General features: G+C 54.2%; 1 protein-coding gene across 1 annotated transcript in view; it reads right to left on the bottom strand.

The window, feature by feature from the left end:
• Positions 1–15,568: 15,568 nt before the first annotated feature.
• Positions 15,569–19,832, bottom strand: part of COL22A1 (collagen type XXII alpha 1 chain) — an 80,748-nt gene continuing 76,484 nt past the window's right edge. The window contains exons 57-60 of the mRNA XM_045581589.1: positions 19,680–19,746; positions 18,846–19,032; positions 17,818–17,895; positions 15,569–16,071 (exon numbers count right to left, since the gene is read on the bottom strand). Coding sequence (XP_045437545.1) covers positions 17,874–17,895; positions 18,846–19,032; positions 19,680–19,746 — 276 coding nt within the window. The 3' untranslated portion in view covers positions 15,569–16,071; positions 17,818–17,873. The remainder of the gene's footprint in view (positions 16,072–17,817; positions 17,896–18,845; positions 19,033–19,679; positions 19,747–19,832) is intronic.

The following is a 19,832-nucleotide window of genomic DNA, read 5'->3' as shown; positions in this document are numbered from 1 at the left end:
TGCAGTCCCACCAGGGAGCAGAGGCCCTGTCTGCCGTGCCTGCCCTCCCCGCAGCACCCAGCCACGCCTTGGACAGCACACGTGCTCAGCAAATGCCTGGGTAACAGCAGATAAATGAATACTATTTCTCCAGCCAGAAAATGGACAGATGCCTTTCTTTCACAACTTTTGTCCTTACACTGTGATCAAAATCACACGACGTGGATTTTGCTGTCACCAGTGCATTTTCTTGTGACCATATTTTTGAGAGTCTGTGCAAGGGCCCAGCACTGTCCTCTGCCTTTGCTGACCCCTGGGAGGGCAGAGAGGTGGGAGGGCACAGGGTTCCCTTGTATTGCGATGGGTTTCAATGGCCCGGATCAGAGGCCTCCGGGATACATTGTTCAGTGGAAAAGCAAAGTGCAGAACAGCATTTACAAGAAGGCGGCTCTCATGAAAGAAGGCAGAGGCAGCTGTGCATTTGGATTTGCTCGCATCGGCATAAATGTGTGTGCTGGCCGGCTGCGCGAGGCTCCTGCAAAGTGGGGACCAGCCACGCAGATGGTTGGTGCAGAGCTGGAGGGGAAGTGAGCCTTTCAATGGGTGGGAGTGAGACTTTCAATGTCCACTTTATGACACTCTCCTTTACGTTTGAACCGAAAATAAATTATACACATACACATGGGCAATGTTTTGCCATCTATCTCTAGAATCGTTTTTTTTTTTAATATATTTTTATTGATTTCAGAGAAAAGGAGAGGGAGAGAGAGAGAAACATCAAGGATGAGAGAGAATCACTGATCCGCTGCCTCCTGCATGCCCTCTACTGGGGATCCAGCCACCAGCCTGGGGACATACCCCGATCAGGAATTGAACCATGACTTCCTGGTACATAAGTTGACACTCAACCACTGAGCCATGCCAGCTGAGCTGTGTCTAGAGTCTTAATGAGCTCGGAGATAACATCAAATGAAACGTGCAACCCATCCCGGCATCCTAGACCTCTCCTCCCAGTCCTGCCTGAACCTATGTGGCAACATAGCATTATGACTTCTTACTGGGAAGTCTTCCTCTTCAGACCCTGCTGCTCAGGACTGGAGGTGACAAGAAGGAGGGACAGAGACAGGAGCAGCGCCTCAGGGTCCAGGAACACCCATGCAGCACTAGGAAGCCATGGGGTGTGATTCTGAGTCAGGGCCCAGGGGTCCTCCCCCTGGTGACAGTCCCTCGCCTATGGTGGCCAACACGGCACCCATCAGTCATCCAGCTGGAGAGATGCCCTCCAGGCTCAGAGGTTACCTCCCCCTGGCCCCCGTGCCCTCCTGGCGCACAGGCTCCGTGCAGTGCCCTGCTCAGAACTGCCACATTCTCAGCCGCACAAGGTGCAGCTCGGAACCCTAAGGGAGCCATGGGGGGTCCAGGAGGGAAAGGCCCGGCCTCTGTCCAGGGCGGGCACCACCGACTGGCAGACAGACATAACCCTCCAGGTCACCTGCTTTCCCAGGAAATGATTGGCCATCCATGGCCCACGTGTCAGAAACCCACGTCACCCGAGGCTTCCTGGTCCCTGTCTCCTCCTCTCCACCCTCCTCTCCGCTCATACAATTAAACCCCCTCCGCCAGGTCCACCTCGGAAATAGCTTCTACCACGGGGTCCCACAGAGGGGCTGTGAGCCATGCACTGTGTCTACAGAAACAGGGGTGAGCAGCGGGGACAGAGTTCTGGGGCTGCTGGAAGGTGACACCCCCTTTCAAAGAGCTGAGCACTGAGCGATACAGCTAAGCCTGGGGTCCTTCTGGCCAAGTCTAGCTCTGGGGCCCACAGGGGCAGTCTGCTGGGGGTGGGTGAGGAGTCAGGCATTTCCTGGCGTCCTGCAGAAGGCGGGCTTCAATGCTGACATCCTGTGGCAACAAGGAGCAACTGTCAGGAAATGCTTAGCAGGCTCCACACGTCCCACGTGACCAGGGGGACGGGGAAGAGCCTCCCCTCGGACCTGGGAGGAGCCAGGTGCCCGAGTCCCTTCCTGCCCACGGGCTCCGAGGCTCGGCTTGCTCCTCTCTGCGTTCTCGGTACCCCGTGGCTGAAGTGAATCTCAGGTTCCTGCCTGGAAAGCAGGGCTGATGATAAACCAATCCTGTAGGTTGGTGAAGTTCCCATGAATTAGAACTCACATGGATGTAAAGGGGTTCGAACCTAGGACCGGGCCTCAGGCCGAGGGAGGGCTCCACAGACGGGAGCTGATGTCAGTTTGAATGTTGGGATGAGTCGGAGAAACAGAAAAGGAGCTTGGGGCGCTATGTTCATCCGTTCTACGTTCCGTCTCTCCAAGTTGCTGAGGAAGCTCATGGTGGGACCTGCCTGACCCCCAGCAGCCAGTGATGATGCCGCTGGATCCGAGTGTATCTGTGTACACACTGAGTAGCTGACTCTGTAACATAAGTAGAGACACACAGATTCCCAAACCACTAGATAACACCCCAAAACCACACCCCCCGTCCCCAGGACTGCCCCAGGAGAGGGAGCTGAGGCACGGCTGGCTAACGGAACTTCTCCAGCCCACAAGGAGCGAGCCACGGTCCAGCACCAAGCGATGGTCACGTGGCTTCCGCTTGGTTGGTTCACAAACGCGGAGTTTCCTGGGTGAAATCTGCAACTGGCCCCGGATGCAGACGCAGGGAGAAACCTCAGACATGGGTGGTGGCGGGTTAAGAAGTGAGGGAACTCCGAGGCTAGTCTTAGGATACGGCAAGACGAGTAGATTCCTGCGCCACCCTCCAGAATCTTCCAAATGTATGTAGCAGCCGTACCGGGGAGCAGTCACATCCACTGTCCGGAGCGTCTCAACATGACACTCCTCTCATGGCTTTTTCCTTGGAGAAAGCTCCCGCTGACGGTGGCAGAGTATATGTGCAAGGACAGGAGGGGCAGGGAGCACCCGATGGCCCAGGTGTCTCTCTAACAGCTGGAAAGGTCCGACTGAGGCCTGGCCATTCGGACGGACTGAACATGCTGCTTTGAACTTAAGCTTTTCCCATGGCCAACACTGTTCAGATGTCTGCATACATTCACAGGCCGCTCGTGTCTCCTGTGCCCTGAAATGCTTGCTGTTTGCTGGCTGTCGGTGGATCACTTCCCTTCTCTTGTGGGTGTGAAGGGATCCCTGACAGACACAGCACTTCTCCAGTTCTGTGTTCAAACATCTTCTCACAGCAGGTGGCTCTTGTGTATCCACATGTGTGTGACGTCTTCTTGTGTTAGCGCACGTTGACCTAGTTTGTCTTTATATTGGCTCTTTTCTGTGCTCTTGAGCACACTATTCCCTGACCTGAGGCCATGAAGATCCTTGCCTGCGTTATTATTTCTTAAATTCTTTGCTTTTTACCTTTAAGTCTCCCATCCAGTTCCCTAGCGGCATGCCCTGTTCTGGCCACTCCCCCCAGGAATCCTCAGACAAAGTTTCCCACACCCAGGGCTGGCTCTCTCCCTGTTTGCTCCATGGATGCAGTTTTTCTCCTTCTTACCAACAATTTGCCACTGTTTGTAACACAACAGTTTTACACTAAACTCTGCCGTCTGGCAGGATGACAGCACACACCTGGGTTGTCTCCTGGTTTATACATGAGCTACTTTGGACAACAGGTCAGAGTCTGCAAGGAATGGGACTCTGATATTCTTTTTTCATGTAAATGTTAAGTTCCACTGGAATTGCACTGAATCCTTAGAACACTTTGGAAATAACTGCCATATTTAGGAAAACGACTATACATCCATTTCAGTCTTCTAATGCAATACAATTTTTTAATCTTTTTTTGTTGTTGTTTGCCCGGTAATATTTTTTCATTGATTTTTAGGGAGAGAGAAGGAAAAGAAGAGAGAGGGAAAGACAGAGAGGAACATCAATATGAGAAAAACACATGGATTGGTTACTTCCTGCATGAGCCCTGACCAGGGCCTGGGCCGGGAAGGAGAGTGCAGCCAAGATATGTGCCCTTGACCAGAATCAAACCCGGGACCCTTTGGTCTGCAGGTTGACATTCTATGCACTGAGCCAAACTGGTTAGGGCTCATTTTGAAATTTAAACTACTTGCAAATATTATACTAGGTTTTGATCTAGATATCATGTGTAGATCTGTGACTAGTTTAAATGTGTCCTTTGGAAAATCACACTTTCTAATCCTGGACAGGTAGAAATACAATAGACTATGGCATTGTTTTTGGTTGGCCACACCCCTATAATCTCTTATGAATTAAATAATTTGTCCATAGTCTGTCGGTTTCTTACAGAGAAAGCTGTGTTATCTACAAATGGTGGTAATTACAATTCTCCCTTTACATCCTTTACATGTTTTATACAAACTAGAGACCCAATGCATGAAGATTCATGCAAGAATGGGCCTCCCTTCCCCTGGCTGCTGGCACCACCTTCACTCCAGCCCAGAGCCACCTTTCTGCCTTCCCACGCTGCCCAGAGGCCTGGAGCAGCCTGCCCCAACCCTAGCAACTAGGCACCTGCATATGCAAATTAACCCATCTTTGTTGGGTTGATTTGCATACTCACTCCTGATTGGCTGGTAGGTGTCAAGAAGGTATAGTCAATTTGCATCTTACTCTTTTATTAGTGTAGATGGTTCATCTCCCACACTAGGTTTCTGGCTGAGCCCCTACAGAGCAGGGAATTAAAGAAATGGAAGTGAGCAGCCTGCCGGCCTTTGGAAGGAGAAGGCTTTCTGATAGCTGAATGTCATGCACACAATTCCACTGTTTTATCTGGACATTTACTAGTTATCTGTTTAAGGAAATTCTCTTTTGCACTTATGTTACTAATATTTTTCAATAATAAATGGTTCTTGAGATTTTATTGAAATGTCTTCTGTTTATTCAGATCAGGGAGTGACCTTCCACTTCTGCTAATGGAATCCACGACGTCAATGCGTCACATAAAACTGCTACACATTTGCATTCCTGGAATAGGCCTCGCCGGTCACAATGTTCCCTCTCTCTGTCTCCTGTTCTCTGCAGGCTGCCAGAGTTTCACTCAGCATTATTTCACGGTGTCCATTAAAGAGGTTCCAATATTAATTTTCTTTAACAATCTTGCTTGGTAAAAAAAAAAATAAATAAAATTAAAAAAAATAAAAAATAAAATAAAATAAAATAAATCCAGGTTACACTACCCTCTGGGAAGCAGTGTGCCTTCTCCCGTTTTTCATTTCTTGGGAATGTTTGTTATACTATTAACAACATGTTTGTTTTTTGTTTTTTGTGTTTTTTTTTTAATATTTAACTGGAAAGCCTTGGCGGGGAGTGGGGGTAACGCAAAGGTCCCCCACAGCTAAGACAATCTGGGATGCAGTATATTTTCCCTGCATCTGGGGCACGTGCACCCCGACCGCCCTCTACCTCACACTCCAGCAGAGCCAGCACCTCAGAAGGCAGATACAGGCTGGGCATGATGGGTGACAGGTGGGATTCAGGGCTGGAGGAGGGCCAACAGGTGGGTTCCAGGTCTAGAAGGACAGATGGATAAAGATCTGGCAGGTGGGTTTCAGTGTGTTTCAGCCTAGAGAAGACTGAACACAATACTACATCATGTATTTGTTTAATCCTGTGGCCCCACACTGCGGTAGGCGCAGAGAGCTCAGGAAATCTCAGGGTGCCTGTGGGGGGACACCATTTGTACACAGGCCAATGAGGACTACAGGAAGCCTGTCAGAGGGCAGCTCCCCGGGCCAGGGGCAGTCAAAGAGGTTCCAGAAGATGGACCTTCGTCACTCACTGGCTGTGCGACCCCTGACAAGTTCTTCCAGGGCCCGGCTGGGAGAACCAGGAAGGTTAAGGAAGCGCTCTATACACGCGACCTGCATTACAAACACTGATAATTATCAGGAAGGTGACTGCCCTGGGAGGCAGTCAAGTCCCAGCTGCTCAGCATGACAGCCGGGGCAGCTGGAACCCTGACTGGCATGTCACCTCCTGGGCCACGAGGTCTGCACCCCAGACACGCAGGGCACCTCGCCTGTCTCAGACCATCGATCTCCTGTCAGCCTCCGGCCCCTGCTCGCTCCTGCATTTATGTACCAGAGCTCATTCATTCTGTTATGCTTCTTCATTAGAAACGCTGTCATTGGTCAGCTTTTCTTTATCAGAACTAAAGCCTACCTCACAAGCGCATGCATGTGAGTGTACACACACACACATACACACACACACACACACACACACACACACACACACACACGTGTGAACACAGCCTTAGATCTGCTCTCCTGGGCAAACTGCTGGTTGTCAAGATAAGTCAGGAGAGACCAAATGCATGCAACGGCCCTCCGTCACCTTCTCAAGGTGTCCGTGGTTCTGACGCCGCCACAGATGGGAGAGCTCCCCTGAGCCGACCTGGAATTCTCTGCCAGCCTCTCCTGCAGCACATGGATGTCGGCCCAGCACATGGATTGTCTTAGCTGTGGGGGACCTTTGCGTTATCCCCACTCCCACTGTTCTCAGGAACACTGACTCCAGGGAAACTGCTTGCTTAATGTGTAACAACGGTGGAGAGTGGTCAAATAAAATAAAAGGTGACAAGCTATTAACCCACGATAAAGTCATGCTCTGAATGTATTTTAAAGTAAATAAAAGTGTTCTCTTAAATGAGAGCAGAGTTTTATGGTGTGTGATCCATTTTGGTATAAAATTAGTAGAAAAAGTATAATATCCTAAAAGTATACAAAACCAAGATAGATTCTGAGAGTTGGGATTTTAATTCTTTTCTCTGTGTTTTGCTACATTTTCTAAAGAGCCTATAAGACATTTTTTACATCATCAGGTAAAAGGAAAAGGAAATGTTGTTTAACATTTAAAAAATCACTTTGATTCAAATGATCCAAATTTTTTTAATTCTAGGCCTTTGTATATTTCAATAACCATCTTTCCACCGATCTATCGTTCCTTCCTTCTTTCCTTCCTTCCTTCCTTCCATTCTTTCATCCATTCACCTACCCAACCATCCTTCTATCCATCCTTTAACCCCTCCTTCCTTCCTTCCCTCCCTCCATCTATCCATCCAGCCATCTTTCCATCCATCTATCTATCCATCCATCTCTCCATCCACCCATCCTTCCACTCGTCTACACCAAGACATCATTTATCCCACGATGTTGGCCTCACTTCCTGAGATCCTTAGGTTATAATGGAGCCGAGGGAGGTAGGGAATCTGGAATGCAGAGGGAGGAGGTGGGGAGCTATGGTGTGGTCCTTCTTTCACATCAAGACCCAAGTGCCCATCACAAAATAAACAGGGTGCAGTGCCGGCTTCAGGGGATGGCAGCCAGGGGCAGAGAAGGAGTGAGAGGGAGCAGAAGTGAGGGCCAGAGGCCGCCGGACAACGCCTGGCATGACTCCTGAGTCAGACTCTGCGCTGAGAAACAGTGTGAAGACCTCCAGGCAAGGGTCTCAGCAGCGGGGGCTGTGAGGCAGTGATAACTCACCTGTGTCCAGCCGTTCACAGGTCCTGGAGCCCGTGCCTGAGGTGCTGGGCAGCCCCTCATGCACACGGAGGAGAGACCAGCTTAGGGACTCTGAGAGGCGCAGCCCTAACAGGGACCCCCATTCCCACCTCTCTCCCCATGCTCACTGACACCATCAGCGTCTGTCAGTGGTGACCATGCCCCGGTTAGCACTGCTTGCTTTGTAGGGTCTTTTAAGCAACAAAAGAACCAACCAGTGTGGAAAGCGCTCAGGAAAGCATGCCCCACCTCGTGGAGACCCGAGATGTCCATCACCCGCAGTCTCTCACTGGGCCGCTTCCTTTAGCAGAAACCCGCCCGCCCTACCAGCCACAGTCTGCACGTGAACGCGTCTTGGGAAGCACGGAGGCTCGATTAGGATGTCAACGGCGAAAAGAAAATGCGGCCCGTCCCTGTCGCTGTGAAAGCAATTTCCTTGCTTCCCACGGAAAGGACCCTCTCACTTAGAAGAAGAAGAAATCTTAATAATAGATGATTGCTTTATGAATATAAAAATTATGTATTCGCTGCATAATCAACCGTTTAATTGGCATCTCGTATGTAGCCTCTTGAGATAAATGGCTGGTCCGCTCTTTGCTTGGGGGTTCGTGGTGGGAGTCACGGCGGTCTTTACAGTGACCGAAGGGGAAGTGGACACAACAATCTCACTCATCGGGCTAAAGGGAGCACAGGCCCGTCTGGCAGTTTCTGCAAGTGGGCTGTCTCTCGGAGGCCACGCGGCCTGCCGGCGGCTCATCTCACAATTCTCTCTGGTGGGTTGCGTAGCCAGAGACGTGTCTGTCTGATTAGGGCACATTCCGGGGGAATCTCTGCCACGTCTTCAGTGGCGGGCAAGGCAGTGTGGCCATTTGGACAGACACGGAACACCAACCCCGTGGTGCTCACACCCCCGGCGTGAGATCTGGGTGTCTTGTCCCCAGGGTCCCGGGGAGGCTTGGAAGATGCTGAGCAGGTGGGTGGCCCTGCCCGGGGTGTTTTTAATAAAGATCACAGGTGTGGAGAGCGAGGCAGTGAGCGGGAGCCAGGCAGGGGACAGGCAGTGTGACTTCGGGGGAAAGAGAAGGCCTCAGAGCAGCTCTGGCCAGAATGCCTGGGTGTGTGTGCGCGCGTGTGTCTGGGGGGGGTGGAGGGGGGACTGAGCTCCATTCTATGACAAGTAAAACAGCAGTGAATGGAGTTACTACACCGAAAAGTCTTAGGTTGGGCTGTGACCAGGGGGGCATGAAACTGGTTTAGATAAACGCTCTAGAAGAGCAGCAGCCCTGGACCGCGGGCTCTCCCCTCGGCCGCCTTCGGGCTGGTAGGTTCCCTGTAATGGCAGCGAGGCCCTCCCTCCGTGTTCAGGGCCTAGGCCTTCCCGGTCACTGCCCGGGCTGTGAGGACGTGGAGGAGAGAGGGAGGAAGGAAAACTTGAATGAGACAAACTCCGTCGTTCCCGTTAGCTGAGAGCTGTCACTCACCTCCTGCGAGCGTCGGTCCGTCCGCCGTGTACACGCGGCTGCCTGGCCGGGCCGGGGCACGAGGACGCTCCCAGAAGGTGAGCTACTGAGGCGTTCACAGCCCGCCAGCCAGCCCCTGGGGTGCTGGGACCCCCTGAGGGGAGGCGCAGAACACCAGTCCCACAGGGACCGGCGCTGGGATCACAGGAAGCACTTATTCCGGTGAAGAAGGTCCGGGTTTCCACGAGTCACACCAGAGCGTCGAGCCCAAGACCATGTCAGCAGGAGAGCGCCAAGGCGAGAACCAGGAGTCACGTGAGAGCGCCAAGGCGAGGACCAGGAGTCACGTGAGAGCGCCAAGGCGAGAACCAGGAGTCACGTGAGAGCGCCAAGGCGAGGACCAGGAGTCACGTGAGAGCGCCAAGGCGAGAACCAGGAGTCACGTGAGAGCACCGAGGAGAGAACCAGGAGTCACGCGAGAGTACCACGCCAGGGAGCAGAAGTCACGCGAGAGCACCAAGCCATGGACCAGTAGTCACGTGAGAGCGCCAAGGCGAGGACCAGGAGTCACGCGAGAGTACCAACCCGGGGAGCAGAAGTCACGCGAGAGCACCAAGCCACGGACCAGGAGTCACGTGAGAGCGCCAAGGCGAGGACCAGGAGTCACGTGAGAAGGCCCAGCCGCAGACCGCGAAGAGAACTGGCGCTGCGCAGCGTACTGAGAAACATGCGGGGAGTGAATGGGCTCGGGATGTGCTCCATTGCACACGTCTTACGTGCTCATTCACAGGGTTTGGAAATTACGCCAAAGCGGGAAGAAGGCAATGAAACTACCCACCAGCCAGAGACACACTCCATTAGCATTGCAATTGGTTTCCTTCACGCTCCGCCTTTCCTCTTTCTGTGACAGGTTTTAACAAGAAACTGCAGAATAGGCGTTCTTACCCGCCGTGGCAATACGGTGCGTGAGACTCAGCACTTTATGTCTGTGCATCTGTCTCTCTAAGTTAGACAGTTCTCCTACGCGCAGGTGTGGGAGCGCACTTGTCCTCGCCTACAAATACGCCCCTTTTCCTCCATCGCCACCATTAGGGCGTCCCCGCCTCCCGCTGGCCTCGGTAATGATGAAGGGAATATCCTAGCAAGTCAGTTCTCTTTCTCAAGGTTTAGACAACCCTTTGCATTAGCTCAGCCTTCTATTGTTTGCAAACCTGGCTCAGTTTTTCCTAGCCGAGGACTATTGATGGAGTGTCCACAGCACACGGCGAGAAGGCCCTGCTCTCCTAAAAGGTGGTGGGCAACCTCGCACCAGCCACCACGTGCACCTGCTCCCACTGTGGCCACCAACTCCCGCACCAGGAGTGTGGACACTCGGATGACGTAGTTGGTTTGTGGCAAATGACACTAAGTGTGTTCAGCCCAGCGCTCTCCTGCCTTCCCTGCTCCACCCTGGCCAAGCAAGAGCCGAGGGCTGGTGCGGTGTGGTCATGCAGGGTCAGCTGCACGCTCAGGGATGTGGTGTGATGGTGCTGGAAGGGTTCACTAGCCAATGAGTGTTAGCAGACCCTCTGTCCATCTCTGCTCTCTCACTGGCCTGGGAACCCATCAAGGGCTGACTCACCGTCTCTATATCTCCCTGTCCTCAGGGCTCAGCTTCCTCGATGGTGCCTGATGGAAAAGTCTCCCTCCAGGGTCCACTCTAGTACAGGTGCCTCTGCCCACCCTCCTGTCAGCAAACTCATTCCATCACCAAGGGGCCGGAGCCGTCCCAAGAATCTTCGGTCATCGTGGGGCAGCACGTGGGGGGCTGACACTCCCTGTGGGCCTCCCAGGTTCAAACCTTACGTCCTGGGCGGGGTCAGTAGGGAGTGCCCAGGGGGTGGGGGTGAGGGCCCTGAGACTGCAGGAAGCGGGCTGGGCTCTGGGAGAATGGGCTGCTTTCCACCGGGGCGTGAAATAGGGTTTTCTCTGTGCTAAGGACAATGTGACTGATACCTTCCATTAGAGCGAGAGGCACCATTGGGCTTTGCTGTGATTGCTTTTCAAGCCAGAAACTGCTTTGTCATTCAAAATGTCCCCGGTCCTGTCCCCGAATCCTAAGCCAAGGTTTATTGAGACTGAGCTGAAGAAGGGCCCCCGCTCCAGCTGCTGGCAATGCCTGAGCAATGCCTCACCTCTCTGAGCTTCAAAGTATTCTTTTTTAAAAAATTAATTTTTTTATTGATCTCAGAGAGGAAGGGAGAGGGAGAGAGAGACAAAAATGTCAATGATGGGAGAGAATAATGGATGGGCTGCCTCCTGCATGCCCCCCACTGGGGATTGAGCCCACAACCTGGACAGGTGCCCTGACCGGGAATCGAACTGTGACCTCCTGGTTCATATGTCAATGCTCAATCACTGAGCTATGCAACCTGAGCAGCATCAAAGTATTCTTCTGTCAAATAGGAATCATCACACCTGCCCAGTCTGCTTCCCAAGTTAGTTGTGAAGATGAAGCAATAAACAGCAAGGACTGCTTCGATGTATCAATCCCGTACTGTGCAGGAGACACTGGACAAGACGGCTGACCCTCAGCATCTCATGTGGCCCTTAGAGAGATCCTGCAAGATGTGGTGGGTAGAACAACAGCCCCCAAGGCAGCCGCATCCTGCTCCCTGGACCCTGTGACTGTGTCAAGACTGCATGGCCGCTGAAACCGGTTTGGCTCAGTGGACAGAGCGTCGGTCCACAACTGAAAGGTCCCAGGTTCAATTCCGGTCAAGGGCATGTACATTGGTTGCGATCACATCCCCGGTGGGGGGGGTGCAGGAAGCAGCTGGTCAATATTTCTCTCTCATTGATGTTTCTAGCTCTGTATCCCTCTCTCTTCCTCTCTGTAGAAAATCAATAAAATATATTTAAAATTTTTTAAAAAGAAGACTGCGTGGCTAACGAGAAATTCAGACTGCATGTGAAATCATGGCTGTTAACAAGCCGACCTTCAAGCAGGGAGAGTCAGCGTCAAAGATCACCATGGAAGGAGGTGGGAGAGGTGGTGTCAGAAGGACGCCACCTGAAGCTGCTGGCTTCGATGATGTTGGAAGGGGCCATGAGCCAAGAGTGTTGGCAGACTTGAAAAGCTGCAAAGGGCAAGGAAATTAATGTTCCTCTAGAGCTTCCAGAAAAAAAAAAGAAGAAGAAGAAGAAGAAAAGGCAAAGAAAAAAAGAAAAAGGAAAAAAAGCATTCTGCTGACTCTTTGAATTTAGCCCCTGGAGACCTGGGTATGACTTTCCAGCCATAGAAATGTAAGATAAACCTCAGTTGGTGTAAGCCACTAAATTTGAGGCAACTTGTTATAGAAGCTACAGAAAAACAGTATGCTGTTAATTTTTTTTTTTTCTGTTTCTAATAGACGAAGAAACCAAGAATCAGAAAAAGTAATGTCTTCTTCGCAGTCTGACAGCTACCACTAAACAGAACTCAGGCTCCGGCTGCCAGGAGCAGCAGGGCTGACCAGCGAGCCCAGCGGGCAGGTTCTGGGGTTGTGCTGCACAAGGGCCCCGATTCCTCGCTGCAGCCAGAGTCGCTTGGGGACGGGCCTGCATCCCCTCAGAGAGTGCCTGGGGGCGTTGAGAGAGCTGCTAACTTGTGTCAGAGCCAAACGAATCAGACGTAACCAGGGAGGGAGAGATTTTTCATTCCTCAAGTTAATGAACAAATGGATTTCCTATTCGTTATGCATGGGCTTTCCAAGTTTAATGAATAGCTCAGGGACAGTCATTAAGTTTCGGTATCTATAGAAAATCAGCACCCGCCAGGTCCAGGAGGCATCACGTACTCACGTAGCGGTTCATTATGGGTGATGCACTTCGCTTATTGCCTCACCTGGTGTTTATCCACGTCACAGGGTTAATGAGCCAGAAGTGATGGATTCGCTGAGCATGCCCCACCCTCCAGTCCGCTTTGGTTTGTTCCTTTGTGACAATCAGATGCAAGTCGCCAGGAGCCTCAAGGCCTGCTGTCCGGGTCTGTGCTCCAAGTGCTTTTGCTTGTTTGTCTGTTTTGTTTCTTTGTTTCCGGGAAAACTGAGTTGCCTCTTGATATTCATCAGCCGTTTTCCATTCATTTCTGGAAACTAATCTCTTTCCTTCTCTCCCCTCCAGAAGGAAGACCGTGGTGGGGCTTGTGTTTCAGGCTGATAGAAGCCATCAGAAGGAAGGGCTACTTCAGACTGGATCCTGGTGTTCACTTCCAACCAGTAGCAGCACCAGAAGAAACAGAATAAAAGGGCCCTCCCCCTTTTCCCACAGCCACAGCTACAGACACTCAGAGAGGATGGACTTGGAGATACTTTCAAAAGGAAAACTGCCGCCACCCAAAACATGAGACTGATACCACATGGCAACGCCTCTCAACGTGCCGTCACTGGGACAGTCGGTGTTATACTCCGCTCGGCTGTGGTTCAGGGAGGAGACGGCGCCGGAGGCAGGAGCCCATGGCCCTTTCCCCAATGGAACCAGCGGTGGTGGCGGGACCCCCTCCCACCGAGAGCGGTTTTCTTCAGCGTGGAAGTCGGATCCCGTCTTTCTGCCATTTTCCGCCGCCACAGCCTCCTTCCGTCCCACGTGGAGTGCCAGCCTGCTGCTGCGAGGACCCAGCTCCGTGCAGGGTCCTCACCAGCCTGAACCCCGTCTCCCTCCCCTGGGGCCTGTGCACAGATGGCTCCACTGCAGTTACGTTTGGGAGTGGGAATGCGAGGCCAGGGGCCGCCTCTCCTCTCTCTGCATGGACCCGTCCCCGGTGGCCTTCCCCACAGCCCTGTCCTGCTCCCAGCAGCTCAGCCAGGAGGCGGGGCCGCCTGCGGGGGAGCAGTCCTGTCACCCCTCTTACAGAATCTCCAGGTCCATCCAGGTTTTACCAGAGGATCCTCAGGGGGCCCCTCATTGGAATTCCCCCAGCACATCGTGAACAGCTGGCAATCTTTTTATTTATGTCCAGCTAGAGGCCCAGGTGGGGGTCCAGCTAACCCGCCTCTTTTGGGGTCAATCAGGAGGGGTCAGCCTGGGGGAGGGGCCATGGGAGGTTGGTTGGCCAGCCCCACCCCCTGGTCAAACTCCTGGTCGAACTCCTGGTCGAGCGGACAATTTGCATATTAGCTTTTATTATATAGGAGTTCACCTGTGCCTTACAAGATGGTGTGAGTTTCTTGAAAACAGGAAATGTGCCTGTTTTGCCCTTCACTGGACACTCTGCTTCCAGCACAGTGTGGCCTTCATGTCTCCCACAATCCTCTGCTCTGGGGAAGGATGGACACAGGGGACTTTCAGGGGAAGGTGCCCAGAACTAATAATTGAGACCTGGCAGATGCTATTATTTTTATTGTTACTGCAGAGTCACCCACGCCAGCCATGGATTCTCTCTCTCAGCACCAGTGGCATGACATCATAAGTCGCGCTGTCCCTGGCGTGCCTGACTCCCTGTGCCTCGTCCAGAAATAGCGCGTGGAGTTAATTATAGTCCACTCGCCAGACAGTGACCTCCCTGCGCCTGGTCACCTTGGCCCCCTCCCCAGCACCTGGCGCCATGTCTGCTGAGCTTAAAGGAGGGAGCGTCCATCTGGGAATAGACGCCGGTCCTCAGCTCCATCTCCACCCCATCCTTGTTCGCTCCATCCCTGGAGGACGAGGCAGCGCTGAGTGACAGCGGCCAGGAATGCCTCCCCTGCTCCATCCTCCCCACCCACCGGGGCCACGGGGACTTGGGAAGGAGACCAAGGTGAGGCCGGCCAGATGCCTCACAGACGTCGTCTCCCTGGCAACAGCCTGGCCTGTGACACGAGGGGTCTGGGTTACTAAGCAGCCCAAGGTCAACTGTCAGCAGGGTGCAGCCTCCTGGCAGGTGCACCTCTCAGAGCAGGGCTCACCTGGTCCTCACCGTCCCCACCTCAGCCCTCGGGGATGGGAGCGGAGCTGTGACCCACCCTCCGGCAGGAGCAGCCACGGGAGCGGGCGGGTCTGTGCGGTCCTGCTCGGTGTGATGAGCGCTTTTAGGTCTCCGATGCCTGATGACAGAAGCCCCACCTCCTCTCCTTCCCGCGGGAACCTGAGATGGACACGGCAGTCGGAAAGGAATCGTCACGGAGACGGAGGAACAGGAAATGAGGTTTATTGAGCACCTGTGCAGGCCAGCGTGTCTCACACACACTCACACACACACACACACCCAGGCTGGATCAGGGGGGACGGGGTACACACATCCCAGCTCCGGCAGCACCTGCCCACCTGCCCCCTCTGGAGAGCCCGGAGCGGCCGCCTGCCTTCCAGGGCAGGTCAGTGAGGTCAGGACGGAGCTCGCACAAACAGGTCCTTCTGTGGCCTGAGATGCCAAATCCACATCGAAGGGCAGTGCCTGCTCCCCCACACCGGCCTCCCCATCCGAGTCCAGACAGGATCCCGCGAGCCGCTGCCGACCCCGCGGCACTGCCCTGCAGAGGCCTGGAACCGCGAGGGGGGTCTCGCCCTGCCCGGGCCCCCCATCAGCTGCAAACTTGTTCCTCTCGGCAGGAGAGAAGCTCTGACTGGTTCTTCTCCAGTTCCCTCCGGGGCAGAGGGACGTTGGCCCAGTCTGGCCGGGTTTCAGCACCATGGGCAGCAGCCAGGCGGGCTGTCTGGACTTCCACTGGATTCCGGCCCCCAAATCAAGTTTCCACTTCAGAGGAGAGGGAGCAAAACTTGCAAAGCATGAACAAATGCAGTAATGATAATAATTAATAAAAATATTAATAATAATCCCACCGACCGCCAGCATCTGTTGGTTTTAATGACACTGAGGTCTCTCGAGAAAATGAAACAAACGATGAAAGAACAAAAGCAGGTGGCCGAAATGTGTCGAGGTCTCCGACGTCCTCGGCTCTGGGTTCAAGTTTCAGAAATCCACCGCGGTCCCCAGGCCTTCCGGAATCTTCTAGGGGCCCTTCACATTCCCCGGGCGGGCGGCCAGGCTGGCGAAGTAGGCGCACTGGGAGGGGTCGCACTGGCCGGGGGGGCCGGGCGGGCCGGGGGGGCCAGGGTGGCCGGCGGGTCCGGTCTCGCCCTGAGGGCCGGGGCCCCCAGGAAGCCCGTCTTTGGCGTAGCCGGGCTGCCCGGGCTGACCTGGCCGAGGAGCAAAACACACAGGAGGGAGTCAGGCTTCTCTGGAGCAGACGGCCCTGTTCCCCGTGCTCCCCCCCGGAGCCGCCTGGAGACGGCCTCAGAGGACAGCGGGTCTGGGCACTAGGCATGGTGCCCTGCGGGACTGGGACGGGCTCCGCGGGCACCAGGGTGCAGGGGCAGCAGGCTGTGCAGGGGAAGCGCTGCCTGGACTGGACGAGGGCAGCCATTGGTGCCCTCAGAGAGGACAGACAGGCAGATGAGGGCCAGGGATGGAAAATGTGCTCCGTATGGGGCAGGTGGGAAACCTGGCCTTCTGTGTTCTCACAGGCTCCTGGGAGGGCTTCTGACTGTGAGTGGGACACCCAGTCTTGTCATTAGCCATCAGCCCGATCCACCTGTCCCTAGAGACACCTGGTGACACCCCGTTCTCCAACACCCAGCTCGTCTGCAACTTCTAAGCTTTATCACAAGGGTAACTGCAGACTGGGACCACATCAGCCTATTCTGCAAACCATGGGCAAGGACGACATACACAGAATGTAAGCAACTGACAGCCCAGAATGACCCAGAAAATATGACGCATAGAAACACTCCCCTGCCTCCACTTATTAAGCATCACATACAATATATAATCAACCTGTCTCCCCTTTGCTTTGGCAATTGGGAAGTTTGGTGCTAAAGGCTTAGAGTTAACCTTAGCAATGAGATTCCTTCTCAAGTCTTACTAATCATGTTAGGAAATGTGAGCTCCCGTAAATGAAATTTAAAAAGTAGATTCTTATTTTAAAAGACCTTCAGACATTTCAGGAACACTAAGATGCATGAGGGCTTTGGTGGCCGTATGCCAATAGCCCTGCCTTCCACCAGGTCCTGAGACCAGGAGCTTACTCATTCCTTCAGCTCAGAACCTCTGAAGACCAGTCTTACCCCAACCTCATCTGACCAGTCAACTCCCCCTTCCTTATTTAGAATTGCCTTATTTAAAAATACTATCTATTAACATTAAAGCTATTGAAAAGCAGGCAAGAAGTCAAAAAGAAGTATTTATAATGCATTTGTAGGTATCTTCTCTAAGGAGAATAGCAATGGTGGCCACGGGGAGACATTTGGAAAATCAAGAAGATATATATACACTAAAATTAAAATGACCTGTAGGCCTAATATTCAGAAGCGACCTTGGGTCATCATATGAACTAGAATTAAACTTAGAAAGCTCAGTGGCAGGGAACTCCATAACCACGCAGTGTCACACCTTCAACTTCCTGCCTCCATCTCGCACTGTGGGACTACTGTATTCCCATAGGGCCACGGGGTGTGGAGATGGACTTGCCTGGTCCCAGGACTGTGGCCAGCACTGTGGCCAGCATCCCCCGGGGATGCTGAGACATAAGGATGGGGTGCAGAGCGAAAGAATCAAGGCTCATGTTCAAGGGTATTTGGGAAGCACCAAATGAGCATGTGTTTTTATGCAAGTTCCTCGGCCCATGTAAGAGGCCAGCGTGTGCTGGGGATGGCGAGGAGGGGCACGCAGCTCCCCGCCCGGCCCAGGCTTATTTCACCCAAAGCCAATGGCAGGGACGCCCCACCGTTTTCCTGGCAAGTCCAGAAGCGAGCATTTCAGCTGGGACAGACAAGCAGTGTCCAGTGACCTTGTAGTTAAAGGTCACCCTCTCTCCCCAGCCTCCCCCGAAGGGACCCACCACCACGGACGCTGTCCCCACCAGAGGCCCCGGATGCCATGCCCACCTGGGATTCCGGGGGGGCCCATCTCGCCTCGGAGGCCGACACCTGGCGTTCCTGGGTCACCTTTGGCTCCGCGCTCGCCTGTGAGGGGAACACACACCTTCAGAGGCAGAGACACGGTGTCCCCTCCGTTATTCTTCCAGGCGAGGAGCTAGGTATCAGGTCGGGAGTTTGGTTTTGGTCCTTCCTCTTGCTCTCTTCCATCTGCCTGCCTGCAGGGCTGTCTGTCTGCCTGCCTGCAGGGCTGTCTGTCTGCCTGCCTGCAGGGCTGTCTGTCTGCCTGCCTGCCTGCAGGGCTGTCTGTCTGCCTGCCTGCCTGCAGGGCTGTCTGTCTGCCTGCCTGCCTGCCTGCAGGGCTGTCTGTCTGTCTGCCTGCCTGCAGGGCTGTCTGTCTGCCTGCCTGCCTGCAGGGCTGTCTGTCTGTCTGCCTGCCTGCAGGGCTGTCTGCCTGCCTGCCTGCCTGCAGGGCTGTCTGTCTGTCTGCCTGCCTGCAGGGCTGTCTGCCTGCCTGCAGGGCTGTCTGTCTGTCTGCTTCCTCGCTGGTTGCCCCCTAGGCTATATTGCAAGTGAGACCTGCTGCCCTGGCGCCGGGGCCCAGGGAAGGCCTGGGGCCTGAGAGCTGGCGGGTCTGCCACGGTTTTAGCTGCAGCTCCAGCCACTTTTTCAGCGGCAAAGCCGGCATTTGGTGCCCATCTGCCTGCAGGTCCCATCTCTCTTCCTCAGTCAGTTCTCTCGCACAGGGCAGGGGGCGTTTCATTGAGCTGACACTGGAGCAGGGGAGATGCAGGGGGACAAGGCAGGGGAAGGCAGCAGGTTCAGTCCGCCTGGCAGAAGCAGAATTTTGCAAAACTGCCAACTCCACAAACCATTTCTCCTTTGGGAAAAGTAATGATGCCAACATACCGGCTACCACGCCCGAGGAGGATGGCGTAAATCTCTCCTCAGTGTGCGGGCGCCTCCCGGAGGTCCTTCTCTGCCTTGTGGACCCTGCGAAGTGCATCCTCCCCCCACTCCCCAGCCCCGGCCCTCACTCACCTTTGGGACCAACTGGTCCGGACGGTCCTTCCAGACCCCCCTGGCCAGGCCGTCCCGGCTCCCCCATGGGGCCTGCTCGGCCCGGAAGCCCGTCTTTGCCGGGGGGCCCCGGGGGCCCGGGTCTGCCCTGAGACGCCTTCACGTGCGCCGGGGGCATCTGGGCCATGAGGTAGGCGAGTTTGGCTGCGGAGGTGAAAACAGAGGTTTCATGAAGGAGGGATCACCGAGAGGACAATATGGCGACCGGCTGCAAGGCCTGGGGACCGAGTGCACGGAAAGGGCACGGTCACGGCAGAACCGGCTCTGCAGGTGGTGAGCTGCCCGTGTCAGAGGCAATCAAGCAGAGGCAAGTTGAGCCTCACTCGAGGGAGCTCTGCAGAGGGGCCTGTGCCGGGGAGGCTGGCTGGAGCCTGCCAGGCGGCCTCAGCCTGGATGGCGACCGGAGCAGCTCTCTGCAGCCTTTTTCCCATGAGGCTGCCCAGTGCTGAAGGACAGACAACAGGCCGCTCCGGGCTGCCAGAGCCCCGCCCGCACCTGCAAGCTGCAAGGAAGACAGAACTCATGCCCCAGCCTGTCCGGCTCAGTGGATGGAGCGTCAGTCTGCGGAATGAAGAGTCCCAGGTTCGATTCCGGTCAAGGGCAAGTAGTACCTTGGTTGCAGGCACATCCCCAGTGGGGGATGTACAGGAGGCAGCTGATTGATGTTTCTCTCTCGTCGATGTTTCTAACTCTCTTTCTCTCTCCCTTCCTCTCTGTAAAAAATCAATAAAATATACTTTAAACAAAAAAAAAAAAAAAAAGAAGAAAGAAAGAAAGAAAAAGAAACTCACTCTCCAGCTGCTTCCCAACCTCCTCCTGGATGAGCCGCCGCAGGGTGTCCAGAGAGGGAGACTCACCCTGGAAAGAGGGAGGGAGGGAGGGAGGGAGGGAGGGAGGGAGGGAGGGAGGGAGGGAAGCAGGGGGGTTACTCATCTCTGAGGACC

Source organism: Pipistrellus kuhlii, unplaced genomic scaffold, assembly GCF_014108245.1.
Source record: "Pipistrellus kuhlii isolate mPipKuh1 unplaced genomic scaffold, mPipKuh1.p scaffold_m20_p_14, whole genome shotgun sequence".
NCBI lineage: Eukaryota > Metazoa > Chordata > Mammalia > Chiroptera > Vespertilionidae > Pipistrellus > Pipistrellus kuhlii.
The sequence above is the reverse complement of the archived record's forward strand: the minus strand, read 5'-3'. Positions and strand labels throughout refer to the sequence as shown.